The 22957-nt window shown below is 45.9% G+C and overlaps 3 protein-coding genes across 5 annotated transcripts in view; 2 read left to right on the top strand and 1 right to left on the bottom strand.

Annotated features, from left to right (window-relative positions):
* Positions 1–2733: 2733 nt before the first annotated feature.
* Positions 2734–6076, top strand: LOC6729951 (putative polypeptide N-acetylgalactosaminyltransferase 13). Of its 2 annotated transcripts, XM_002105210.4 has the most exons (7): positions 2734–3044; positions 3099–3256; positions 3318–3496; positions 3552–4015; positions 4141–4310; positions 4450–4629; positions 4854–6076. In XM_002105210.4, the coding sequence occupies exons 1-7, from the start codon at positions 2913–2915 to the stop codon at positions 5248–5250; spliced, it is 1680 nt and encodes a 559-aa protein (XP_002105246.1). In that variant the 5' UTR covers positions 2734–2912; the 3' UTR covers positions 5251–6076. The 2 variants fall into 2 exon arrangements, with proteins under 2 accessions (XP_002105246.1, XP_039151069.1); XM_039295135.2 differs by lacking the exon at positions 4854–6076 and having other exon boundaries at positions 4141–4358; positions 4450–4539.
* A 3780-nt stretch (positions 6077–9856) lies between these two features.
* Positions 9857–17669, top strand: LOC6729950 (allatostatin-A receptor). Of its 2 annotated transcripts, XM_016174523.3 has the most exons (5): positions 9857–11211; positions 13684–13962; positions 14038–14196; positions 16024–16106; positions 17104–17669. In XM_016174523.3, the coding sequence occupies exons 1-4, from the start codon at positions 10672–10674 to the stop codon at positions 16096–16098; spliced, it is 1053 nt and encodes a 350-aa protein (XP_016036715.1). In that variant the 5' UTR covers positions 9857–10671; the 3' UTR covers positions 16099–16106; positions 17104–17669. The 2 variants fall into 2 exon arrangements, with proteins under 2 accessions (XP_016036715.1, XP_002105245.1); XM_002105209.4 differs by lacking the exon at positions 16024–16106 and having other exon boundaries at positions 9863–11211; positions 17104–17668.
* A 2737-nt stretch (positions 17670–20406) lies between these two features.
* The window catches only part of LOC6729949, a 38069-nt gene continuing 35518 nt past the window's right edge, over positions 20407–22957 (bottom strand). The window contains exons 28-29 of the mRNA XM_039295956.2: positions 22283–22551; positions 20407–21564 (exon numbers count right to left, since the gene is read on the bottom strand). Of these exons, the coding sequence (XP_039151890.1) occupies positions 21151–21564; positions 22283–22551 (683 nt within the window). The 3' untranslated portion in view covers positions 20407–21150. The remainder of the gene's footprint in view (positions 21565–22282; positions 22552–22957) is intronic.

The following is a 22957-nucleotide window of genomic DNA, read 5'->3' as shown; positions in this document are numbered from 1 at the left end:
AAATAATTCAAGGACGCGGCCGCAGTTCATAAAATGGCCCGCAACAAACAAAGCACAAAATTCGCGCCTCCGAAATCTTTTGTTTTTGCAAATATTTTCAGCTGACACACACGCACTTCTAAGCGAATATGTGGCTGCAGCTGGATATGGAAATGTTTGACAAGAAAAATGCGGTCGTCTGCTACAAACAATGCCAAGCGAAAAAATGAAACCATACACTGCAAAAAAAATGTTGGTTATTGGAAAGATTTCAATTTCAAAAATGATATGTTTAGCCAAAATATATTATTCAATTAAACAAAATGGAATCTGTACTAAGAATCTTATGCTGAATAAAATTTAAGTATTTTTCTTGTATGTTATGTTACTTCAAGGATCCCTTAACTTTTTCTCTCTGCATCGAAACGCATTTGTATGTGTGCGCACGTCCTTGGCCGTCAACTGTGCGGGTGTGTGTGAGTGTGCGTAAAATTTTACGATAATACGGAACAATTTCGAAATGAGTGCACCCTGCTAAGCGGTCTGGTCTGCTGAGCATTTCGAGTGCAAAGAAAGCAATTTCCTCAATATTCTTTATGGCGAACAGGAGCCTGCGAGGGAGCGAGAGGGAGACAGCAAGGAGTGAGTGGGACAGGAGGCAGGGGCACTGCTTGCTGGTTTTTTGTTATTATTTTCAAAGTTCCATAAGCCGCTTGCTAATAAAATTTTAGAAGCCTGTGCTGGGCTATTAACATTATCATAACAAACACACAGCCCAGCGCATGTGTGCGTGTGTGTGAGAGTGCGAGAGTGTCCTTATAATAATCATGGCCCACACTCACACATCCACATCCTCATCCAGTCACCCACACTGACAGACATTTACATGCCACTTAGGCATTGTCGCCCATTGCTTGTGACTAGCGTTGCGTATACGCCGCGTTGTGCGTGCGCCTTATAATTCATTTATTGGCATAATTTCGTTTTATTTTTATTTGTTTTACGGCTTTTGCGATTGCCTTTGATAGGAGCTGCGATGTGCGAGAAAAAAGCGGCAAATTGAAAACATATTGAATATCGAATTTGGTCTCCTTGGACGCCCTTGAATTGGCCGCGCCACTTAATTGCTAAGCTGCACACGCGACCTGGCATACAATTAGGTGTCCTGGCTGCCGCAGGGGCATCCTGCTTTATCCTGGGGGCCACCTGGCCACCCTGTGCATTCATTACAAAGCACTTTAATTCTCTCGAGCTTGAGCGCATAGATCACGCCCGGCTTAATAAATTCCCACGCCAACGGCAACCGAAAACAAAAGAATCCTCGGACGTCGCTGCCACTCAGTGGGGGCGTATGTCTTACCTGGCACCATCTGCAATTGGAGCTTCAGCTACGGCTCCAGCTCTGTCTGCACACTTGTCTGGTCGGTGGAGACGTGACTGGAAAAATGCATTTCCGCTGCACGTAAAATCCGGGGAAGAGCCAGAAAAAAGCACGGCAAACCGAGAGCGAAGAGGAAAACGAGAGGCACGTAAGTCAATCAGCAACTGGGCAGCAGCCACCGCCACAGGACTAAGGACGAAGGGCGGAGGACGAAGGACCAGGTCCGACCTAACAACTAAGTATAACCCTAATGCAATGCGGAAGTCACACTCCAATTTGGCCCAGGCATGGCGCCTGATTTTGTTGCTAACTGAATGAGTTACTTCCGCTTTGCCTAACAATTTTAAATAAAATCACATCACTGATGGTGGAGGCGGGGCTTCCGGTCTATCCCGGCAGCAAACTCGGACACTAACCAATATGGACAATGGTGTCTGGCGAGTGTGTGTATCTCCAGTTTCCCCATTTTTTCCCCCATGCTCAGAGAGATGTGGATGTGAATCGTAACCGACGCGACGCTAGCCTTTGAAATATTTATGGCAGCTACAAAAGGCCATAAAAAAGGAATGCCAATATGCGAGTGAGTCCGCTGGCCATTTGGTAGCCAATTGAATTCACTCCGGGGCAGATGTATTTGCCATGAACTGATTGACATAGGAAGCAGTCTATATTTGCAAGTCCATCATATTATTATGTTACCGAGCGCAAATCAGCGGCAATTATGTTTGCCGTTCGGAAAAATAAAACAAATCAGCATATAATGAGTGGGTGGAAAATTGTGCAAATCATTACACTCAATTAATTGCGCTGGCGAAAATATGAATTGCAAAATATTTTCGCCCCAGTGCACACACACAGTAAATAATGCAATTATAGTGCAAACATAATTTAAACAAATGAGAGTGCATTCCATTACCCGTGGCGAAACTCGAATTACAATTATCTAATAAATGATGTTTTTGCTTTTCAGCTACACATTGCTCGTATATCAATAACATTCAATCACAATCCGCTGGATAAAAACTTGTAAATGTTTGATAGCGAATTGCGCCAAGGGCCATGAATGAAATATCATCGATAACATGCTCTTGCTCACCTGTCCATTCCCCATAGCCCCATTGCCTCCATAGCACCCAAACCTCCCAAATCTCCCGAAAAACTGACAGCTCATGGGTAATAGATAGTTTCGTTTGGCTGCAATTAACACCTTGCGAGCTGCACACAAATATTTGCCGGACTTATCGAGCATTTATCAATGACAAGTGTGACATATACCGATGATATGGCGATGGGGGAGCTACGATTGGAGCATTCTGCATGTGACGACACAACCAGAGCCAGATAAGTAAAAAAGCTGGCGAAATTAAGTATAAAAACAAGCTTTTTCCTCGAAGGTGATAATATGAAAGGCGGCCGAACAGAAGTTATAATGCAGAGCGTGAAGGCGGAATCTCAGCGATTTAGTTTTGCTTTTCGGCCCGACTTGTGACCACTTGGAGCGCCATGTGGATTCCAAACCGGAATAGCTTCAGTTGCTCGAGATATATTCGTCATGTACGCAGGTGGAAAATATTGCGCTCCTCGGCATTGCAGTTTCTATATCATTGCATTCCTTATCTGCCAGTTGGTTTTCTTAGTGATATTTATACGGAATGATCGCAATGATGATATAAACGCCGGTGAAGTGAGTTGATTAAGCCCGCCTGTTATGTGATAAATCATTTAAGTGCTTTCTTAGCTGTTAGCTTACAAAAATGAGAGTTTTTATAACTACCTGGATTGGCGCTTATTCATATCCCATACACCAGAAACATCGGAGGATTTTTACCAATACAATATTCATTTGAGTAATGCTGTGGGTCTTATACGTAAGTTGCCCGTAACAAGGCATTCTAGGTATGGAAAAGAAAAACAAACTTTTATTCAATTTATGAAATAATATTTAATATATTTTTAGTTGCACCACACGAAATCCTATACTTCCATCCCCTTTGGAGGCCAATGTGAGTGTGGTGATCAGTTTTCACAATGAAGCGCGTTCTATGCTGCTGCGCACCATTGTTTCCCTGCTGAGTCGCACGCCGGAGGACTATCTGCATGAGCTAATCCTTGTGGACGACGGCAGTCAGCGGGATGGTAGGCCATTGAACCCACTTACGCAAAAGGGTCGCACTTATCGCTCAATTAACAGTGACCCTGCTGGATGACCTCAAGCGATGGATGGGCGCAGTGTTCGGGTCGAGATATCGCCTGGGGCTCATCTTCCTCAGGAACCAGGAGCGCATGGGCCTGATTTGGTCGCGCAACAGGGGCGCCTCCCTGGCCAGTGGACGCTATGTGCTCTTCCTGGACAGCCACTGCGAGGTGAACGAGGGCTGGCTAGAGCCACTGCTGGAGCGACTGGCACGCAATACCAATCTGGCGGTTAGTCCACTACTTGACCCCATTGACCCGACCACCCTAAGCTACCGGAAAGGCAATGAGATGCTGAAGGGTGGATTTGACTGGTCCCTACACTTCCACTGGCTGAAACGCAAGCTGGCCAACCAGGAGCGCCTGGAGATGCCCTACCAGAGTCCTGTCTTCGCTGGCGGCGTATTGATGATGTCACGCGAATGGTTCCTTAAGCTGGGCAGCTTCAACCCGTATCTGAAGGTGAGAAAACCCAATTAGCCGGTGTCAAGAGCTCTAATTGCTAATGTCGAACGCCAAGAATGCCGCTCTCCTCTGCCACATTTCCTAGCAAATACACTCAGTTGTCCACATTCATCCCTTTGCAGATCTGGGGCGGCGAGTCCATCGAGCTGGCCATTAAATTGTGGCTTTGCGGTGGACAAATTGAGATCGTGCCCTGCAGTCGAATCGGACACATCTTTCGCCGCCGCCACGCCTTCGACTTTCCACCGCAATCCGACCGTCAGTTGAGCCCGGCCCAGGAAACCTATCTGCAGTGAGTCCGAGGTCGGGGATTAGGTGTGAAATGGCCGCACCGCCTCTGGTATTTTTCAATTTCATTGCAGACCGGCTTCCGTTTAATATAAACATTCCAATCACATGCTGATTGAACTCTCTTCCCTTCCCGCCACCAGCAACTCAAAAATCATAGCCGAGTCCTGGCTGGACGAGTATAAAAATATGTTCTACGCACTGAGGCCGGCGGCCAGGCGAATTCCACTGGATCACACCTATGATGAGCTGCAGCGGATACGGACGGAACGGCGGTGTCATCCCTTCGAATGGTATCTGCGGCATGTCAGCCCCGAACTAAGGTCAGTGCACTGGAAAAAACGTTGGGTGCATAAGATATGTATACATTTCAAATTGCATGATTATGCTGTAGATATATCAAATATTCAGTAATGATGGCCTCTTTTGGTTTTATATATCTAACACGTTTTCATGTTCCTCTAAAAGTTGTGCTTTTATGAGCTGTGTGGTCAGCTATTTGAGCTATTGTTCATTGAAAAATAACTAACCCTCAATCAATTCGCAGGATGCACTTCGATGAGCTGTCGGCCACGGGAACGTTGCGGAATGAGGATCGGTGTGTGCACGCCAGACAAAAGGACTCCCAGCCGATCCTGGCAAGCTGCTACCTCAGCGACATCACCCAGTGGAGCATGCTGCGCCAGAGTGGACAGCTGAGCACCCATCGGGAGTTCTGTCTGGCTGTGGGGTTCGGGATGCGAATAGCACTGGAGGCGTGCGGGCGGAATGAGACCGCGAGGAGGTCGCAGCGATGGGTGCGCCTCGGCACCCATCTCCTGCACGCCGAGACGCACCTGTGCCTGGATAATCCGCTCAAGGACCGATTGGTGATGAGCACCTGCCGTTCGCATGCCGTATCGCAGTCGTTTCAATTTGCATTGGAAATGGAGGGGCAGACATAAACTTGGCTAATGATACTGAAACTGAATCCGAACGGCAACGATACTGATACTGATTCGATGAACCTGAGCCTCTTAGTTGCCGGGGTTCAGGTGGCTGAGTTTGTGGGCCGAATCTCTGGGCATGCAGGTAAATCAAAACGCTGACATGTTGTGCTAATCTCTGTGAAACATTTCCGCTGCCGGAGCGGCATACCCATAGATTACGGAGGCTCCGGTTGAGGGGAAGCAGTAAATTATGGCGCCATGGATATACGAAAAGGTGCTTCTGCACCAACTCCAGTCGCTCTTTTTTTCCCGCTCCGCAGCCTTTGTTGCCGGAGTCGGACTATCAAGACTCGCAGCGCTTCCTGTCGCATCCGTCACACGAGACAGGACACAATGGTTTCGTGGGGCGGGGCGGGAGTTGGGGGCAGATGTGGGGGCGTGGCCAGATAAAAGCCAACGACGCCGCGCGTATTGTGCGGCTTGTTTAGGCGGTCCTGTCATCAGTCAGCGAACAAAAGCGAGGCATCCTTCGGCTGCAAGGAGTCAGTCGCAAATGTAATTGAGTTGATGACAATGCCACTGACTGCCCGGCTCGCGCTTCCGGCAATTTTGATGGCCTCCGGATGCCGGCGACAAAAAGCGGCGACTCCGGAAACAAGTCCAAATAAAACAGGGACAGTGGCAGTTAGAGCAACAGTAGCAGAAAATGCCAGCAGAAAACAGAAGTTCATGGTGTGGCTGCCGTTGGAGAATTTCCAAAGTGCAGTTGCAACTTAAGATTTGTTTTGTTTCACCATTCTTGCGGTAATAAAGCGTAAAAGTTAATTTTGTATCTCAACAATGGCAACAAGTGTGTCCTGGATATCCTGCAGCTTCTACAATATTTCCCTCACAATAGCGCCAGCTGCGCGTAAAAATCGCATTTCTCACGGAAGTTAATAAAAACAAAAAAGCCTTGGGTGACCAGGGAAACGGAAGGCGGAAGTCTAACAAGTTGCAGTTGCTTTGGCATCGTGTTTGGGCCTTCTCCTTCTGGTTTCCTGAAAGTTATGACCGCCCGACATCGCGACATTTTATTGTCCTGCACCTGAAATGCAAGTACAATAAAGCGGCGGCGGTAATAAAACGGCGAAGCACTAGAAAATTTAATTTTCTATAAAGTTTGCCCAGGTAAAGTCCCCGCTAAATTGCCGTTCCACTTTAAGAATGCCTCGCAGTGGGCAGTCCTTGACTTGAATTCGCCAAATTTGTATTGCCTTTTGAAAGCTGGATGCTTTCGAAAAGCTGCTCCATCATCGAATGAACCCAACTGGGAACTGCAAATTGGTAACTGGGCACTGGGCACCGGGTAAACTGGGCTCAAGGACGGACCTTAATTATGAGCGGTGGAACCCTCAGCCAGGCATGCAAAACTTGATTATTCATTTGAAGACTCATTTTATTATCTGCATAAATCTTTGCCGAACCCGGCAACCAACTTTCTGTTTACTTTGTTGGGGGCCGAGAGTGAAAAAAGACAAAATGGAATCCATCATTCACTGGCGTGGCCGCATTTAAAACATCTTGATTAAAAAACTAAAAAGGGAAGTCGGCTAGCTAGAAGAATGGCGGTCGGTCGGTGAAATGGCAAAATGAAAGCCAAATGCAAACTCAGCGCATTCTAAGTGCGCCAGTGGAAAAACAAAAAGGATAGAAAATTCGCGGAAAGTACGATAAAAATGAAAACGAAATGAGCGAGGGCTAAAAACTTATAAGCCGCGAGCGTGGAGCGTAGAAGTTGCGGAATAACCGCTGGTGGGCAGCGTTTAAAAAGGGATTTCAAAATTAACGTCCATCAGGCTGGCAAAAAAGTCAATTTGAATGATTAAATAGGAAAAGCTGTGTAAAAGTTGTGTCGCCGTACCGCCTTTTGCCATCGACCCCAAAAACCCAGGCATTTCCAATCCAAATCCGTAGAGTTGCGCCCACCGGACCAAAACGAGAGAAAAAAGCGATTAGTGTGGTCTTTTGTGTGGCTTAAGCATCCCCGATGCCTTCTTTTTTGGCCATTCTCCCAGTCGGATTTACATTTATTAATTCCCCTGGCAGATGCCAAAAAAAAGGGTCAGGTTTCGGGGCGGGCTATATACAAGTAAATAAAAACATGTGAACGTTAGCGCAAAAAGCGATAATCCATCATTTTTGTCCCAGGTTGACTTCGGCAAAGCGAACAGTGGTACCCAATCGGGGTTACCATCCAAGGTTCCTATCACAGGACAGATTTTACAATACACTTCTCTCGAACTGTATCTATTAAGTACATTGATTAAAACACAGAAAATGCCATAGTTTAAATCTATTAAGTCCAAATAGCACTTCTCCCACTGTTTTTCCTTTGACGACACCAAAAGTTCGTGTCCCTGGCAGAGACTTGTAATCCCTATCGCATGATTATGCCAAAAATGAACCAATCCATCGCAGCACACGAAAAAGGTTAAGCTCAATGTCCCTGCAAGATGGGTCCTTCAATCCGGTGAGTGGGTGTGTGCGCCATACGGATTATCATGCCGCTCAGGAGCACCCAAACAATTTTGACGCAATGAAATGATTTTGATGAAAAATTAAAAAGCATTTCAATCACGTCGAAAGTTTTCTGACATCACAAAAATTGTTGCTCCTCCCGTGGAAAAGGGAAAAAGCAGAGTGGAAATTTCGAGTGTGTGCGGATGTGGATGGGTGTGATGTGGTCCCCAACTCTCGTGTCTGGTAGTCGTTTATTTAGATGCTAATTTAAGTGTGCGCCTGGAATAATGCTTTCCATTTTAGTTAAAACGCTGCGAAAGTTGTGCTTCAAGGTGATGGGAAATGGTTGGTGAACCTGATTTATGTAAACTTTTCCTTGCTAAAATTTATTATAAGTAAATACACATATCCTTTACAGCACATTTCTTAAGCAATGCCTTTAGTTACAATATGCTGTTGTAATTGCTGAGTTTTCGTCAAAGTTTTAGTTGATTTTTAATTAAAATATGATATTACGTGAATTTATTAAAGGAAAACACAGTCATGTCATGTGCGAGACTGTGAGACGGTATTCTTAATCTATTTCCGGTCAATTTTGTTTGGCAGCCGCAAAGTATGCAATGAAATTTGGAAAGTGAGCAAGATGGCGGCATCGCACAGTGCACTGTGGTTCCTATTGTATGGGGAAAGCTGCCAAAAATACATCTAGTTGAGGTACCACTATATCATATAGGTGTCATATGAAGGATCTGTTTGAAATTAAGTGTTAGTACGGGAACAGTTCGGGACCAGTACAGTTTAAAGTCAAAATTTGGACTTTGATTTTTTATTTTTGACCTATGGGGGGATAGTGTGGATCGGTCTTGGACTTGAAAATTCAACCAATTCATCGCCACTGTTGGCCATTTAAATAGGCAATGAAGCTGCATTAAGAATTAAAGACTTCATTAAGTCCGCAGTGCTGCACATTAAATAAACATAATGCCGCCTTTTGCTGCTTGCCTCGGCCATTGTCGCCGGGCGATTTCTTGGTTTATTTTTTTAGCCGCTGTTTGTTGTTCGTGGTGCTTAATTCGCATTTAATCTCATCAGGCTGGCGACGTCCTCGTCAGGGGTGCACTGAGCCGTAGCCCCACACCCCACCTCCCAACCCCACCCACCTACACTCACATCAGCCAGAAATGCCAGGCGACGGGACGGCCCGCCGCAGGTTTGATGGGGGCCACAGCTGCCGCTGACGCAGCAGCCGACTGCGCCGCCGACGTCGACGTCTGCAGGTGACAGGTGAGCATTGCGTTGGCAGCGGCAATAAAAAGCATGTAAATGAGGCGAGGACTTAACCTAGGCCAAGACCGAGCTCGGATATCTGCCGGCTGCGGTTATATAATGTTGTGACAAGCCATCCCCGGCGACCAAAGGTGTTAAACCAGTGGATCCCATCTGACTGGCACGGAGAAAAAGCAGATAGCTTAAGTTCGCATCTGGTCTGGATGCTTGAATATATGTATGAAAAGCTTACTTTAATATATGTAAAATATGTATCTTTAATAACCGTGCTGATGTATATAACTAGTCAATAGAATTCATCAAAGACTGAATGTAATAAGTAGAAGACATGACATAATCATATCCCTTTTTTTTCGGTGCACAATTGGGGGCGTGGACATGAGCGCGTGCCAACTTTTTTTTTGTTTTTTTTTTCCACCTCTGCCAGCAGTTAATCAGAGAAATTAAGCAATGTACTAAGCGCGGCAGAGCTGCGACGACGCCAGCTGTGCAGCCGACGAGGCTGACGACATCAGCCAGGACATCCAGCTGTGCAGGACAATGGAAGACAGCGGGCGCAGACCCAGGACAAGTAGTGATTGCCCCGACAATTGCTGTGGCGCGTTGCCCATTCAACTGGGCGAGCAGTTCAGCAGTTTAGCGGTGGGAGCAACAAGAGCAAACATTCCAGCCCAGCTGATGGGGATTGGGATTGGATGAGGAGGATGAGGAGGAAGAGGTGGCTCCGGCGGCCACCCAAAACCATCACACGCTCACACGCACAGAAGCCAGCGGCGCTGGTTGTTGCTATTGTTGCCATTATTCTTGCTGGGATGGCTGGCGTCGCTGCCGGCGTTTTGCCGCCGCCGAGGCATCGAAGTATTCCTCAACAAGCTCAGCCAGCAATCAGTTGGGCGCTGGATACGGACGCGAGCAGTGTGGACTTTCAAATTGGCCAAAAACAGCAGTATAAAATCGAAAATATATAGCGTACCGCGGCGCAGCAGTCGGTAGCAACAATAGGAACGTTGTTTTTTGGCCATAGCCATATAGCCCCAAAATTTATGCCGTTCGTTTGTCAATAAAAAAGCAAACGAGAAATGTAAACAGAAACGCAGCGAAAGGAAGACATCATATTGAATTTATGGTGTAGGTGCAGCAACGTGGTCCTCGTACCTAAGGACACCCCGGTGTCCTTGTCGTCAGGGTGTGACTCGGCACAGTTTGGTTGTGTCGGTGCCGATTTGTACGTGCCCTCACCTTTGAACTCACTCTCTTGCTTCTCGCCTCACCGTGATCCTTGTGTGCTGTCCTTTATTGTTGTCTTACCTGTGCTACCCACCTACAATTACCGTTATCGGGCAAGGACCAAATTGCTTTTGCCACCCGCCACGTTGCGAACAATTCCGGTCGGGTTCGATACCACACGGCGTATGCGGAACGTTTTTGAGGTCTCCGGAGCTCAACGGTCGTAGTATTCGGCATGATAATTGAATTTTTGTGGCGGCTGCTTTGTGAAACTCTACTAATTGGAAATTTGTTATTTGCGTTCGGTGAACTGTGAGCGGAAAAGAGCCCAAAATTGAAAATGTCCCGTGACAATCAAGCGAAATCGCCAATAGCCAGTACAAAGTGAGCCGGAAAGTTGTGCACTAAAGCTGAGAAAACATGGAGAACACCACAATGCTGGCTAATATTAGCCTAAACGCAACCAGAAATGAGGAGAACATCACCTCATTCTTCACCGACGAAGAGTGGCTGGCCATTAATGGCACATTGCCGTGGATAGTGGGATTCTTCTTCGGCGTCATCGCCATCACGGGGTTCTTCGGCAACCTGCTGGTCATCCTGGTGGTGGTCTTCAACAACAACATGCGCTCCACCACCAACCTGATGATTGTCAATCTGGCTGCCGCTGATCTGATGTTCGTAATCCTCTGCATTCCCTTCACGGCCACCGATTACATGGTGTACTACTGGCCATATGGAAGGTTCTGGTGCCGCAGTGTCCAGTACCTGATTGTGGTGACCGCCTTCGCCTCCATCTACACGCTGGTGCTGATGTCCATCGATCGGTTCCTGGCGGTGGTCCATCCTATTCGCTCGCGGATGATGAGGACGGAGAACATCACCCTGATTGCCATCGTGACTCTGTGGATCGTGGTGCTGGTCGTTTCGGTGCCAGTGGCCTTCACCCACGACGTGGTGGTAAGTGGGAGTGGAAGAGTGGGAGGAGTGGGTGAAATGGTAGAAGTGGGCCTGCTGTGCCTGAATCTGCTGTGAAGAACACGGGCCAGGCAAATTTATTGCTTTCCATCATCGTCACCTCGTTAGATTCCTCTCGCTGCACGTCAATGGTGCCGACTGCCTGTTTCTGATATAGCTATAGATACCTAGATAGATGGTCTGCCTTCTGCGAGCAGAGCATCGTAATCCAGAAGGTGAAGACCCCGCACAAACCAGCGATCGTCCAATCGACTGATCCTGATACAACTCATTTGTTTTTACTATATGCCCCTATTAAAGTTTCCCCTTTTTATCTTGTTTTCTCTTTTGTGTTTATATTGAAAATCTCGCGATGCGCGGCGCCCGATTTGTTTTTGTTACTAATTTGCTATTTTGAATTCATAAATTTTTAATTATAGACCAGATAGCCAGCGAGAAACACTTGCCAACTGGCGGTATCTGCCCATATCTGCCCACCACCCATCCGTGAGGCTTGCAAAATTTCAAATTCAACTGTTGATCCAAAAGCGCGTAAATCATGGGCAGTCGTAAGTCGTAACAAGCGGCCATTATGGAAACTTTGCACTTGCGAACTTCGGGCGCACACTGCGTATGATAAATGTCTTCGCGGGTGGCGACCTTGAAATGCTCATCTTGGACATTAAGCTTTTATGATCGATGCGAAAAGTGCGAGAAACAATTTAATTGCGGAATAATCGACCAAGATCGGAATTGTTTTGCTCGAGATCAGCGGGTGATATCAGAAATGAAAAGGGGAATTTACCGGGGATATACAAGTAAAATGTATTTGCAGACTTTAACCTTAGGTAAAAGTACTTACTTGGCTTCTTAACTAATATTCAATTTTTTAGGACAGTTCAAACATTTGTTGAATGCTATTTAATATCTACCATATTTTTTCATTGCGAGTATCAACTACAAGTAATTATGGTCGGACATTGGTTCCAATTTCTGCTGATACTAATAAATGGCCTGCGGGCTTTTTCCACTGATTTCCCAGTGCCAATAAAGCGAATCCCACATCACACACGACCAACTTTTTGTTTGTGCCGTTGAGTTTCCCCTTTTCCTTGGCCAGAAGCGACAGTCGCGGTTAATTAAACGAATCTCATCGTCACACGGATGATGAGCTATTTTATCTGTGAGATGGCAATGGCCCACTGTTGCTCCCGGTGTTGTTATTGTAACCTAATATTTTATTAAATGGCATTTCACGCTTCGTTATATTGTTATTTTTGTCTCGTTCGGTTTTTGTTCGCGTTGGGGGGAGTGCTCCAATGGGTGGCATTATTGTTTGTTTATGTGTTTGCTTTGCTTTGTCTAAGGATTAAGCTGGAAAAATAGAGGCCACATTGAATGCTCATATGTGTGCTTTGCTTTGTTATCTGGTGTGTGCGTGTGCAAATACAAAGAAGCAGGCGATAAAAAGGCATAATTAAGTCATGTTTGATCAACATGTTAATTAACAGTTTGCTATTAATTATTTCCATATTACATTGCCCAGCTACATGCATGGTATATATGTAATGAGCCTGCGAGAGCGTGTGCCATTATCTTTTTATTAGAAATCGATATCAAATAATAATCATAAAGGCACATATGTCCGACTGCGTAACTAGATATGCGATCTCCAGGTCATGGCATTGATTGACAGCTGTTGGCTGATTTCTCGCGAACGAGGAAAGGGCATTAATGGCTTGTCAAGTCTATTAAGTCGTTGGGTTTTGCGGAGAACATGCCAGCGAAATGAACCCATAAATCAGCGGAGGGTCTGGCCATGATTTGTCTACTTCTGTGGCCTTGGCCACTTGACGCTGCGCAGATTCAGAGTTCGAACTCAATTTGTGGGCCAACATCGCTCGCTCAGTGTAACGAAAACAAGGGCGGGCCATAAACAAACATTTTTGTAAGCAATTCATGCCGGCATTAATGGGAAGACTTTTTAAATGCGATTTTCCACACGCATTCATCGATTGAAAGCGCGGTGAAGGGGCGGAGATTGTAAACAAAAATGTAAACAAAAGGCTGCGAATATTTTTACGATTCACCAGGCAGTTTACGACCCTCCTAAGCGTCAGCAAACCAGTCTCGTCTAGCCAACAGACCAATAGATCCCCCAAACAACAAGAGCCAAAAGCCCGATTGCCCATACCCATTGCGCTTTTATCCAAATCCAAAACTCCGGCTGAACAATTTGTCAGCCAAATGTCAGCGACAGAGAAACAAAGTGAGATTGCGAGTTAGTTGTCGACGTCCGAACTATTCGTATGACAGTTTAGTTTTATTTACGATGTCTGGCTGTTGGCCGTCTGACGTTGCTTGGCTGCCATGCAACTGTCACCGCCAACATGACGTATGCGCAATATTCGATTCCCACACCGCACGCGTTTGTTCATAGTTCCCACCCCCCAAAATTCTCATCGATTTCCGCAGGTGGACTACGATGCAAAGAAGAACATCACCTACGGCATGTGCACCTTCACGACGAACGACTTCCTCAGTCCGCGCACCTACCAGGTCACCTTCTTCATCAGCTCCTACCTGCTGCCCCTGATGATCATCAGCGGGCTCTACATGCGCATGATCATGCGGCTCTGGCGCCAGGGAACCGGCGTTCGCATGTCCAAGGAGTCGCAGCGCGGTCGCAAGCGGGTCACCCGCCTCGTCGTCGTGGTGGTCATCGCCTTCGCCTCGCTCTGGCTGCCAGTCCAGGTGAGATGAAATAATACATATGACACCCACATATATTTTAAATAATCAAACATATTCCTTCGTTCGATTGAACAGCTCATCCTGCTGCTCAAGTCACTGGATGTCATCGAGACGAACACCCTCACCAAGCTCGTCATCCAGGTCACCGCCCAGACTCTGGCCTACAGCAGCTCGTGCATCAATCCGCTGCTCTACGCCTTCCTCTCCGAGAATTTCCGGAAGGCCTTCTACAAGGTGAGTGGGGTGGGTGCACTCGGGGGCTGGACGAGAAGGCTGCTTCAAGTGGCGACATCTGAGTGCTCGGTCAATATATCGATGAAATATTTTCAGAGCATTGTTTTCGTTTGCATTTCGTTTGATGGAAACTTTTATGTGTCGTAATTTTAAGTGGGCCATTATATTGATTTATTGACTGACAAATATCAAAACCTTTTTCATATATTTGATATTTGTTTTCGTTTTTTTAACTATAAACATTGATTTCCGCTCAACCGCGTTTCCATTGCTATTCCTAATGAGTTTTTAAATGAGCGAATCTTTTGATTTCAAATCAAAAATCTAGAATGCAATTAAATAATTTACGAGCATAATGGAGAGGAAAAGCAAAAAAAATATTAAGGCGATTTCCAGAAAAAAAAACAGCGCGTGTTTTCCCATTAAATTTCGATGGGCCAGCGGCAAACGTTTTAATGAGTTAAGTGCGAAAAACGCGCATACGCCGCGTGGGCCGAATTTGGTTTTACTCGCGCAGCATCGGCATCAGCATCAAAATCTATATTTACGATATAAATAGGTAGAATTTACAGAATAATTTCAGCCAAGCGGATCATCATCGGACCGTCCATCTTCATTTCTCTATTTTTAAGGCCGCCGCAGACGATTTGCAGCTGTTGGGCATTAAGACCAAGTGCCTCCTCAACCCCTTTTATTGTGGAACAAATATTTTCCATTATTGTATGCGTAGAGATCTTTTGTCTCGTCAATTTAATGAAGTGCAGCGATGTGGCTTACGAGGCATTCCATTCCCTGGCATGCCACAGTTTTCCCTCAAATGGCACAATAAATGGGCTTTAAATTACAAATGATTCCTTTCCGTTCGGCTGGCTATTTAAAGATATGCCCAAATTAGCAACGCACTGAGACAATAAGGAATTACGGGCTTTACATTTTTTGTTGGGGCGGGCTTTTTATAGCATTCCCCTGTAAATTCATTGACATTCGTTGATGTTTCGTACCGCCCGCAAAAGAAGTGAAAAAAAGTGAAAACAGACGGCTGACAGGCTGCCCGCAGTTTTTGGACTCCGAGAATCGCGGCTCATTCCAATTCAACTCACTTTCGGGACGCATTAATTCTTTTGGTCAGCGGCCATTTGCATAAACGCAAAAAAAAAAATTAAAGTACTGGGAAAAAGAAACGTTGCGGGTGGCAAATCACTGGACAGCCACGCCCACCGGCGAGGGGGTGACTTTGCTTTACTTACTTTTAATTACTTTAGGGACAAACAGACACAAGCGGCTGAAGGAAAACAGCAGGAGCTGCCGAGGGAAGTGCACAGTACATTGTACTCATCGATCTGAGAATTTTACTTTTACCCCACAACATTTCCTTTCAATCATTTTGTGGCTTAATTTTAATATTTTAATTTGTTTTCCCGCTGCGGTGCGTGGGTTTCGCGTGTTTTCAGCGTTTTCCGCGTTTTCGGCACAGCTTTTGCCACTTTGCATATAAATTGTGTTCCTGGACTGCTGATGCTGTCTTGGTTTGCCTTTCGCTAATTGATGTGTTTGTCAAGTCATTAAATTAGATTAATTACGTTAATTAAATTGCGAGCCGCTGTTTGTATTGTTTTATTTTTTTCGCTATTGTTTCTGTTTGCGCCACGAGCGTGTTTGGAATGCCTTTTTCGCAATTTCCGGCCACCACGTGATTGGGAATATGTCAATCTGATTAATTGGCCATGTGACTGGCCTTCGATTAGTAATTTATTCATGTGCCGAATTTGTCGGCTTTCTCTATTGGTCTTTCATCCTTTTCACGCCTTAACCAAATCATCCAAATAGGGCTTGCAATCCAACAAACTTGGTATGTGGACAACGACGCATCAGGATGTGAGTTCTGAGAAAACTACCTATTAAACATAACTGTAAGGCGGAGTAAATTTGTTTTAAATATTTCTTTACAAATACATGTTTGGCACGCGTTCGAATATTTATAAAATTTGTTTTCTCTATATTAATGCAATGATAAAACTTGTTACTATTTCCTTTGAGTCTACGTAGTCTAAAACCTTTATTTTGTATGCTGCTAGCATGTGCTTCTTTTGCCTCTTAAACTTAACCATGTTTATATGAGTATGTTGAACAATTACTATATTGTTTTTATAAATAACAAGGTACATATTTGATTGTTTGTTGTGAGTGAATATGGTGCACATTCGCTGTGAAATACCAGCTTTAAAAGCTTTCCGCTGTTGTCCATTTGCCGTAATCGAATAATGAGCGGGTCGCAGACAATGCGAATGAATGCACAGCGCACCTGGGAAGCCAAGGACCGCAACTGGCGGCGGTTCAAAAGCCGTAATTCATTTCCCCGGAGCCCTGTGCTGTGTTGTTGTTGTTTGTGCTGGCTCTGTGACGAGGCACTAATCAACAATTTTAGGCAGTTCAATCAAAGCGCAAATTCATAAATCATTTATATGCAAAACTCTCACTCCTCAATCGGCTGGGATGCCAGGATGCCACAGATCCCGAATAGCGTATCCCAGCTTCCCAGTTGCCAGGCAACTGGGCCATTCGTTGCTTGTCTGCCGGCATTTCAACACCTCAAACCACTTTAATAATTGAATATTGAATCAAATCTAATCATTCAAATGCAAAGCGACGGCAACAATCGCAGCCAGGGGCCTTGACATGGGAATAGCTTTCGCCCCATGCCCCATTTCCCATTTGCCACTGCCCCACTTTCCCCGAACGAAGCGCCACCAAAGTGACTCTGCATCAAAACACGTCATTAATCAAATATTGTGGCCGAACTGTGAATTCACTGGGCCTTCGGTACTTTATGTATATTTTCGCATTAAGTCCTGTCGATTTTCCAACATTTTCTTAGTTTTCTCAGTTCCTCTCCTTCTGTTCCTGCAGGCCGTTAACTGCTCCTCTCGCTACCAGAACTACACATCTGACTTGCCGCCGCCGCGCAAGACGTCCTGTGCCAGGACCTCCACCACTGGACTCTAAGAATCACCAATTGCAGTCACTACGAGCGGGTCTTTGAGGGCACAAGTGGACAAACACACGGGACCAATCCATCAATGGATTTTTGCTCTTCGAATGACTAGAGTTAAGATATAAGGACTTTGTAAATATTGAATTAGATTAAATGAAATGCTTGTCTGTATCTTTTGTGTATTACTAAGCTACTGAGCTTATTCATCTCTTAGTAGATATTATATTACATATAATACCATTTGAAATTGGAAGTGTATACAGGCTGCACTGTTTACTAAACATTATAATTATAGACAGTAAATTTGCCTAAATTATTTTTAATGTTACATATAATGCTATAATACTAATCGGAATGCAATGTGTTACAAGCTCCCTTGCTGTAAGCCATATTGTTAACCATGTTACCGCAGTTTGTTATTTGCGTAAGCCGTTAAGGAATTAAAGAATACAACAACCACGCAATTCATGATTTTCACTGAATGGAGCTAACAAAACCGACAGATGTTTGCCTGCAGCTCATGGGGCATTTGCACCAACTAACGCCATACGCATAAAACTATGCAAATTTAGCTGCCGGCTTTTAAATGGGTATTTAGTGGCGCGTGAAACATGCAATTGATATACTTGTCGAATATTCGCGATGCCGCATTGAAATCGCCCTCGATTGACTGCTGCATTTGTGCAATCAATCGAACTCGCATTCACTCAATCATGCATTCATTTATTCTTGGGCCTCATCCACCCACCCAGGATAGCTCCTCCTGATGAGATCTCTTTCCAACGAGAGCCAGTGGCTGTCATCACATGAATGACGTGAGTAGTACTCCTGCGTTGTCGGTGGAGTCCTGACTTTGGCAGCTTAAGATGCTGATTGCATTTCGCTTGACGCTGGCGACTGACCGGAATTAATTATGCGTTGTCCATCTTGCGGATCGGGCCGAGGCGTATAGTAGTATATGTATGTATGTGTGTGGGGGCGTTCGAGTGAGGGCTCCCGTTTTCCGCGCTGCCTGGCCACTCGCACTTTTGCATAATTTATTCAATTTTAATAAGCGGCCCTGTCTAGAGTCGAGGCGTTGCCTTTTACACCAGGTAACGTAATTAATGCGTATCAGTCGCTGACAGGTTCCTCTTCCGCGCGTTGCCAGCGTAATCAAAATTTCAAATGAGCATCAAGGAGTGCGGGCCCAGGTGGCGACCGGGCTCCAAGTGTCTTTGCAAATGAGGCGGGAAAACCAATGGATCGATTCGAGGCGAGCACCAGGAAGTCGGCAAAATAAAGCTGGGCAACTATTGGCGCCATAAACGCGCACGCTTCGCTGGCCAAAGTTTTGCTGCCCTGGCGTACACTCAGAAAAACTAAGTTCTGTTCTAACTCAGTAAAGGAAAAAACTTTACAAAAATATCTTTCAGTATTTAGATTCAGGAAAAAACGTAGTAATCCAAAACTGATTTTAAGCGCTTTTTGATAGCCACCCTATTTGATACTTTTTTACAGTAATTTCTTCGGGGCACCCGCTCGCCCCACAGATAAGTCGTTTCCCCACCGAGCAAATAGCCAAACAATAACGCCAAAGCCGAGTAGAATAACAACAACGAGAACTGCTCATGCTGCTGACATTATCATAATAACAATAATCATAACTGTGAGTGTAACAGTTGTCGCCCCGCTCGTCGTGCTTTCCCGCTTAAAGCCATCGGAGTATTAAGAAATTGCTCCATATCCTGTGCTGTCGCAGCACATCCTGCATGGCAAGGACTCACGGTTACGTGTGCATGGAACGAACTGGAATCGGGACTGTTACTCCACTGACCTAGTCTACGCGGTAACAGTACCGTTTCCACTTCGGCCATCCTTATTTAAGAGAGCACTGGCGAAGAGAAGGACTCCGAAACGTGGTGAGTTCGCAGTTAACAGCGACAGAGAGCAAGCGGAACGAGTGGAAGTGGCACACCACCCACGCAGTCTACTTTCATTCATTCGAGCCACTCGCCTTCTGAGCGTAGGTCATGGCGGCATACGGGTCGGCTACTCAATCTGCCCACCTGCTTTCCGGTCAGTCACATGCTCTCACACTGCTAATCCCACGAGGCGGCGCAAAAGGGGGAGTGGCACTACGGTTCTCTGGCCAAATGAAGCGTATCCAAATGCTGATAGCCCAAATGTTGCAGTTTATGGCCAAGGCATTGGCCAAATTGCCTCTTGGCGTGCGGCATAATGGCGACAATAGCCACATTGTCTTGACACCGAATCAGTGCGCCAGAGCGAGAGAGCACCAGCGCGTGGGCATCAGAGGAGGGCAGACACATACCCATACAGACATACACACACGCCCACCTCCGCTCGATTGCATAATGCGGTCGCGCCAAAACAGAAAAACAACTTTGAACAGCTTTGCAGTTCATTTCGGTGTGTGCTGCAACTTCCCTTCTCCATTTTTTCTCTACCGGCTTTTTGTCGTTTCGCGTTGAACTGGCAAATTTCCGGCAAGCTTTGCATGCACACAAAAGCCATCTTCCGTCCTTGTCGCGCGCACACACGCACACACACAGTGGGAGCTAAAGTTTATCTGTCAATTTCGGTACACAAACACAATGACACGCAGGCGGCAAAACCGTTACGCACTGAGAGGATTTGCATACTCTACAGCCCAGCTATAATACCCTGGAAATAATTTTTATCCTTGACTCATTGTTATAAATCTTCGCTCAGTAAATTTGTATTAATTACTATTTCCATAAATCTCTGCATTTTTATTGTGATTTTAGGCAGGATAACAAAATGCTAGTTAGTAAGAACGACCAATATTATGGTATAACGAGAGCAAACTTTATAAGATAAAAACAAATGACAAACTATAAGCTTGCCTACTTCCCAGGGCATCAGATATTCACGCAAAATCCGGATAGTTAAACTTTTTTTCCAGTCCAGCACTTCGGCGATAGTTTGAGGACGAAACATTTTGTCAACTTTAATGCGCTTTGTTGTTAAGACGGTAGAACGTAGAAAACGCTCAGGAGCCGGGGATCCACGTTACATGCGCCAGGATAGCAGGTAAGAGCGCAAAAGTTCGAACCGATTTGCATACAGCTCGGTAATCCAAAAAACGAATTTCTCGGTTAGTTGGCAAAGTACTTGGCTCAGCTTTTATGCATTTCAAAAATCAAACATTCCATTTCCATACGCCCCCAAGTAGCTGACGACACCGTTCCGCACTCGTTTTAATAGCAATTTTTATTTCATTAAACAATATGGTTATTATTTCGATTACAGTAGGAGTACAAAGCGTGGGGCTTGCGTTTGCATAATGGAATTTTTAAGTAATTTTGATTAGGAATTAGCCGGCAATTGGCTAAGGCGCATACTAATGCCCACTAGCGTCCCTTGGCCGGGATTCTATTTCTTGCCCAGCAAGCAGCGTCATAATAAATAAATGATCAACTTTGGCCGAAAGCTGACAAGAACATAATTTCCGTGTCCTGGGTCCTTGTCGAAAGCCGCAGGAATTAATTGCGGGTCGCTCGCTGCTGGCCTCGTTAAACTTTCGACCAGATTAGGAAGTGCGGGCCGTGGTGGCGGACATTCGTTTGCAATAATTTAAATATTAGTTACACATAATGTAAAGCATAAATTAATTTTGTATTCGCCAACTATTAAAAAACTTTCCATTCGCTGGGGTCTGCAAGGGTCCTCCGAGTTGATGAAGTAGCTTGTACAAGCGCAAGGAAGAGGGACATCCGCTCAAACTTTCTCCGCAGCTTGGGGCAATTAGTTATTCACGCTTGCGCTTGTCTTTGCAGCAAGTTTAGCCGCCTGCCAAACTCGGCTCCTTTCTTTTTATTTTTAGCTGCGATTGGGAATTAAACGCAAGATAAATAGTTGGGTTTCCCTACGGCTGGGATCCTCTATCCATGACTATCATCGCATCGTATCGTATGGTATGGTATCTGCGTATCATATCACAGGCGCTGCAACATCCGGCCGTAGACTTGACTCCGCTCGAAGCTGCCGAATGCCTCGCGGAAACGCTGCCGCTGCTCGCCACTCAATTTCGCATGGAAATCTTGTGCAGCTGTCACGAACAATGCAATTTCGTGTTGACCCAATTTTCGGGCCATCGCCGGAGCTGCTGCCTCTGCCTCAGTTGTTGCCGTTGTCGCCGTTGTTGCTGCTGCCGCAGAGTTGGATGCCCCGATGCCGAGCACCAGCGGAAATAGTTTAATCAAATGCAGATTTATGGAGGCGGATAAAAAGATGACGCTGAGGCCCCAGACACCCTGCTGCTCCGGCTGGTCCAGGAACGTTGGCAGGGTGCAGATCAGCCAGTCCTGGAGCATCTGCAGGTACGACGAGTCGATGGCGGAGCGAAAGACCTGCGGAGTAAAGGAGCAGAGCAGATTGGGGAGCGGGTTAAGAGCTGCCAACGAAATGCTTAAATAAAAGCCAAGCCGACAATACGGAAATTAAATTTTATTGTGCTGCTCAAAAGGTGCCTCGTCGGCGGGCCGCAAAAGTCGACTGCAGTCAGCAGCATACTTTGTGGCAGAAAGTTGGCTAATGAAATTCCGCAGCCTGGGAATCCGGCCCTGCGAATGACAGTGCGAATTGTGCCGCTGTGGGATCCCGGGATGCCCCGTTGGCTTCCGAGCTTGTTTTTATTAATTTCCATGCACGCACTCACCGCACTGGCTAACCTTGAACCTAATGAAACATTTTTATGGCCCCGCAGTGGACGCCAGTAGGCGAAGGCTTCGGCTCCTCGCATTGACCCACGCACCTGGACGGAGGGCAAGCTGTAGCCATGAATTCCATTAATTTTCAAGCTGCCAAAATTCCACAGTCGCACACGCACACTCATGTGGGCAGTGGGGAGGGAGTTGGCAAGTGTTTTACCCTTTCGACTTGTGGCCAGGGCAAACATTAGCGCTGCATTGGCCCCATTCCGTTCCGGTCTCCAGACAAGGACGAGGTCCTGGATCCGGGACTCGTAAAATGCCACCCAGCTTGGGAATCCGAGTGTGTGTTCGAAGCAACCACGCACGAATGGCCAACGTCTTTACCTTTGCTAGATCTTTGGCCAACAGCACTCACCTGATATACAATCATGGCAATAACATCGCAGTGCGGGTGATTTATGGCCAGAAACTCCTTTATGACCTTCGTCAATATTTCATTCGGTGGCACTAAATCACGAATAATTTGGCACAGCACTTGTCCATAAATCCAGGCGGCATCTCGAGTCGATGATTTAATACAATGCAAAAGTATATCGACTTTATCGTTTTGCTGGGCGATTATCTCCGGGTCATCCTGGACAATTCCGTTCGACAGCTCCGTGTTCTCCAGCTGGGCGGCCGAGCCTGAGAATGGAATGAAATGGAAAATATGTAAGTCACTCGCAGAATGCAGAAAAAGGGAAGAAAGTGAAACTTTCTAATTAACAAGGCAGCCTTCAAGCCAAATGCCGATGGCCATTATTCACATGCTCGGGGTCCTTCACACGCCAGTGCTGTCACTGCCCTCCTTTTTTCCATTTCCCCCCACTGCACTCCTCCACACTCGCCCACTGATTCCCCAGGACACACACGTACATAAATTTGCATTTAAATTTTATGGATTTTTCCCAGCACCGATGCTTTTAGCCCAAACTTTCTCCCATGACCAAAGCATCAAATTGAAAACTAAACAAAAAAGCGGAACCAAAAGTTGAAGCTGAGCAGCATTGCCCACATACAGGGCATAGATTAGAGTTGTTCGATTAAGCCC

Source organism: Drosophila simulans, chromosome 3R (assembly GCF_016746395.2).
Source record: "Drosophila simulans strain w501 chromosome 3R, Prin_Dsim_3.1, whole genome shotgun sequence".
NCBI classification, from domain to species: Eukaryota; Metazoa; Arthropoda; class Insecta; order Diptera; family Drosophilidae; genus Drosophila; species Drosophila simulans.
The sequence above is the reverse complement of the archived record's forward strand: the minus strand, read 5'-3'. Positions and strand labels throughout refer to the sequence as shown.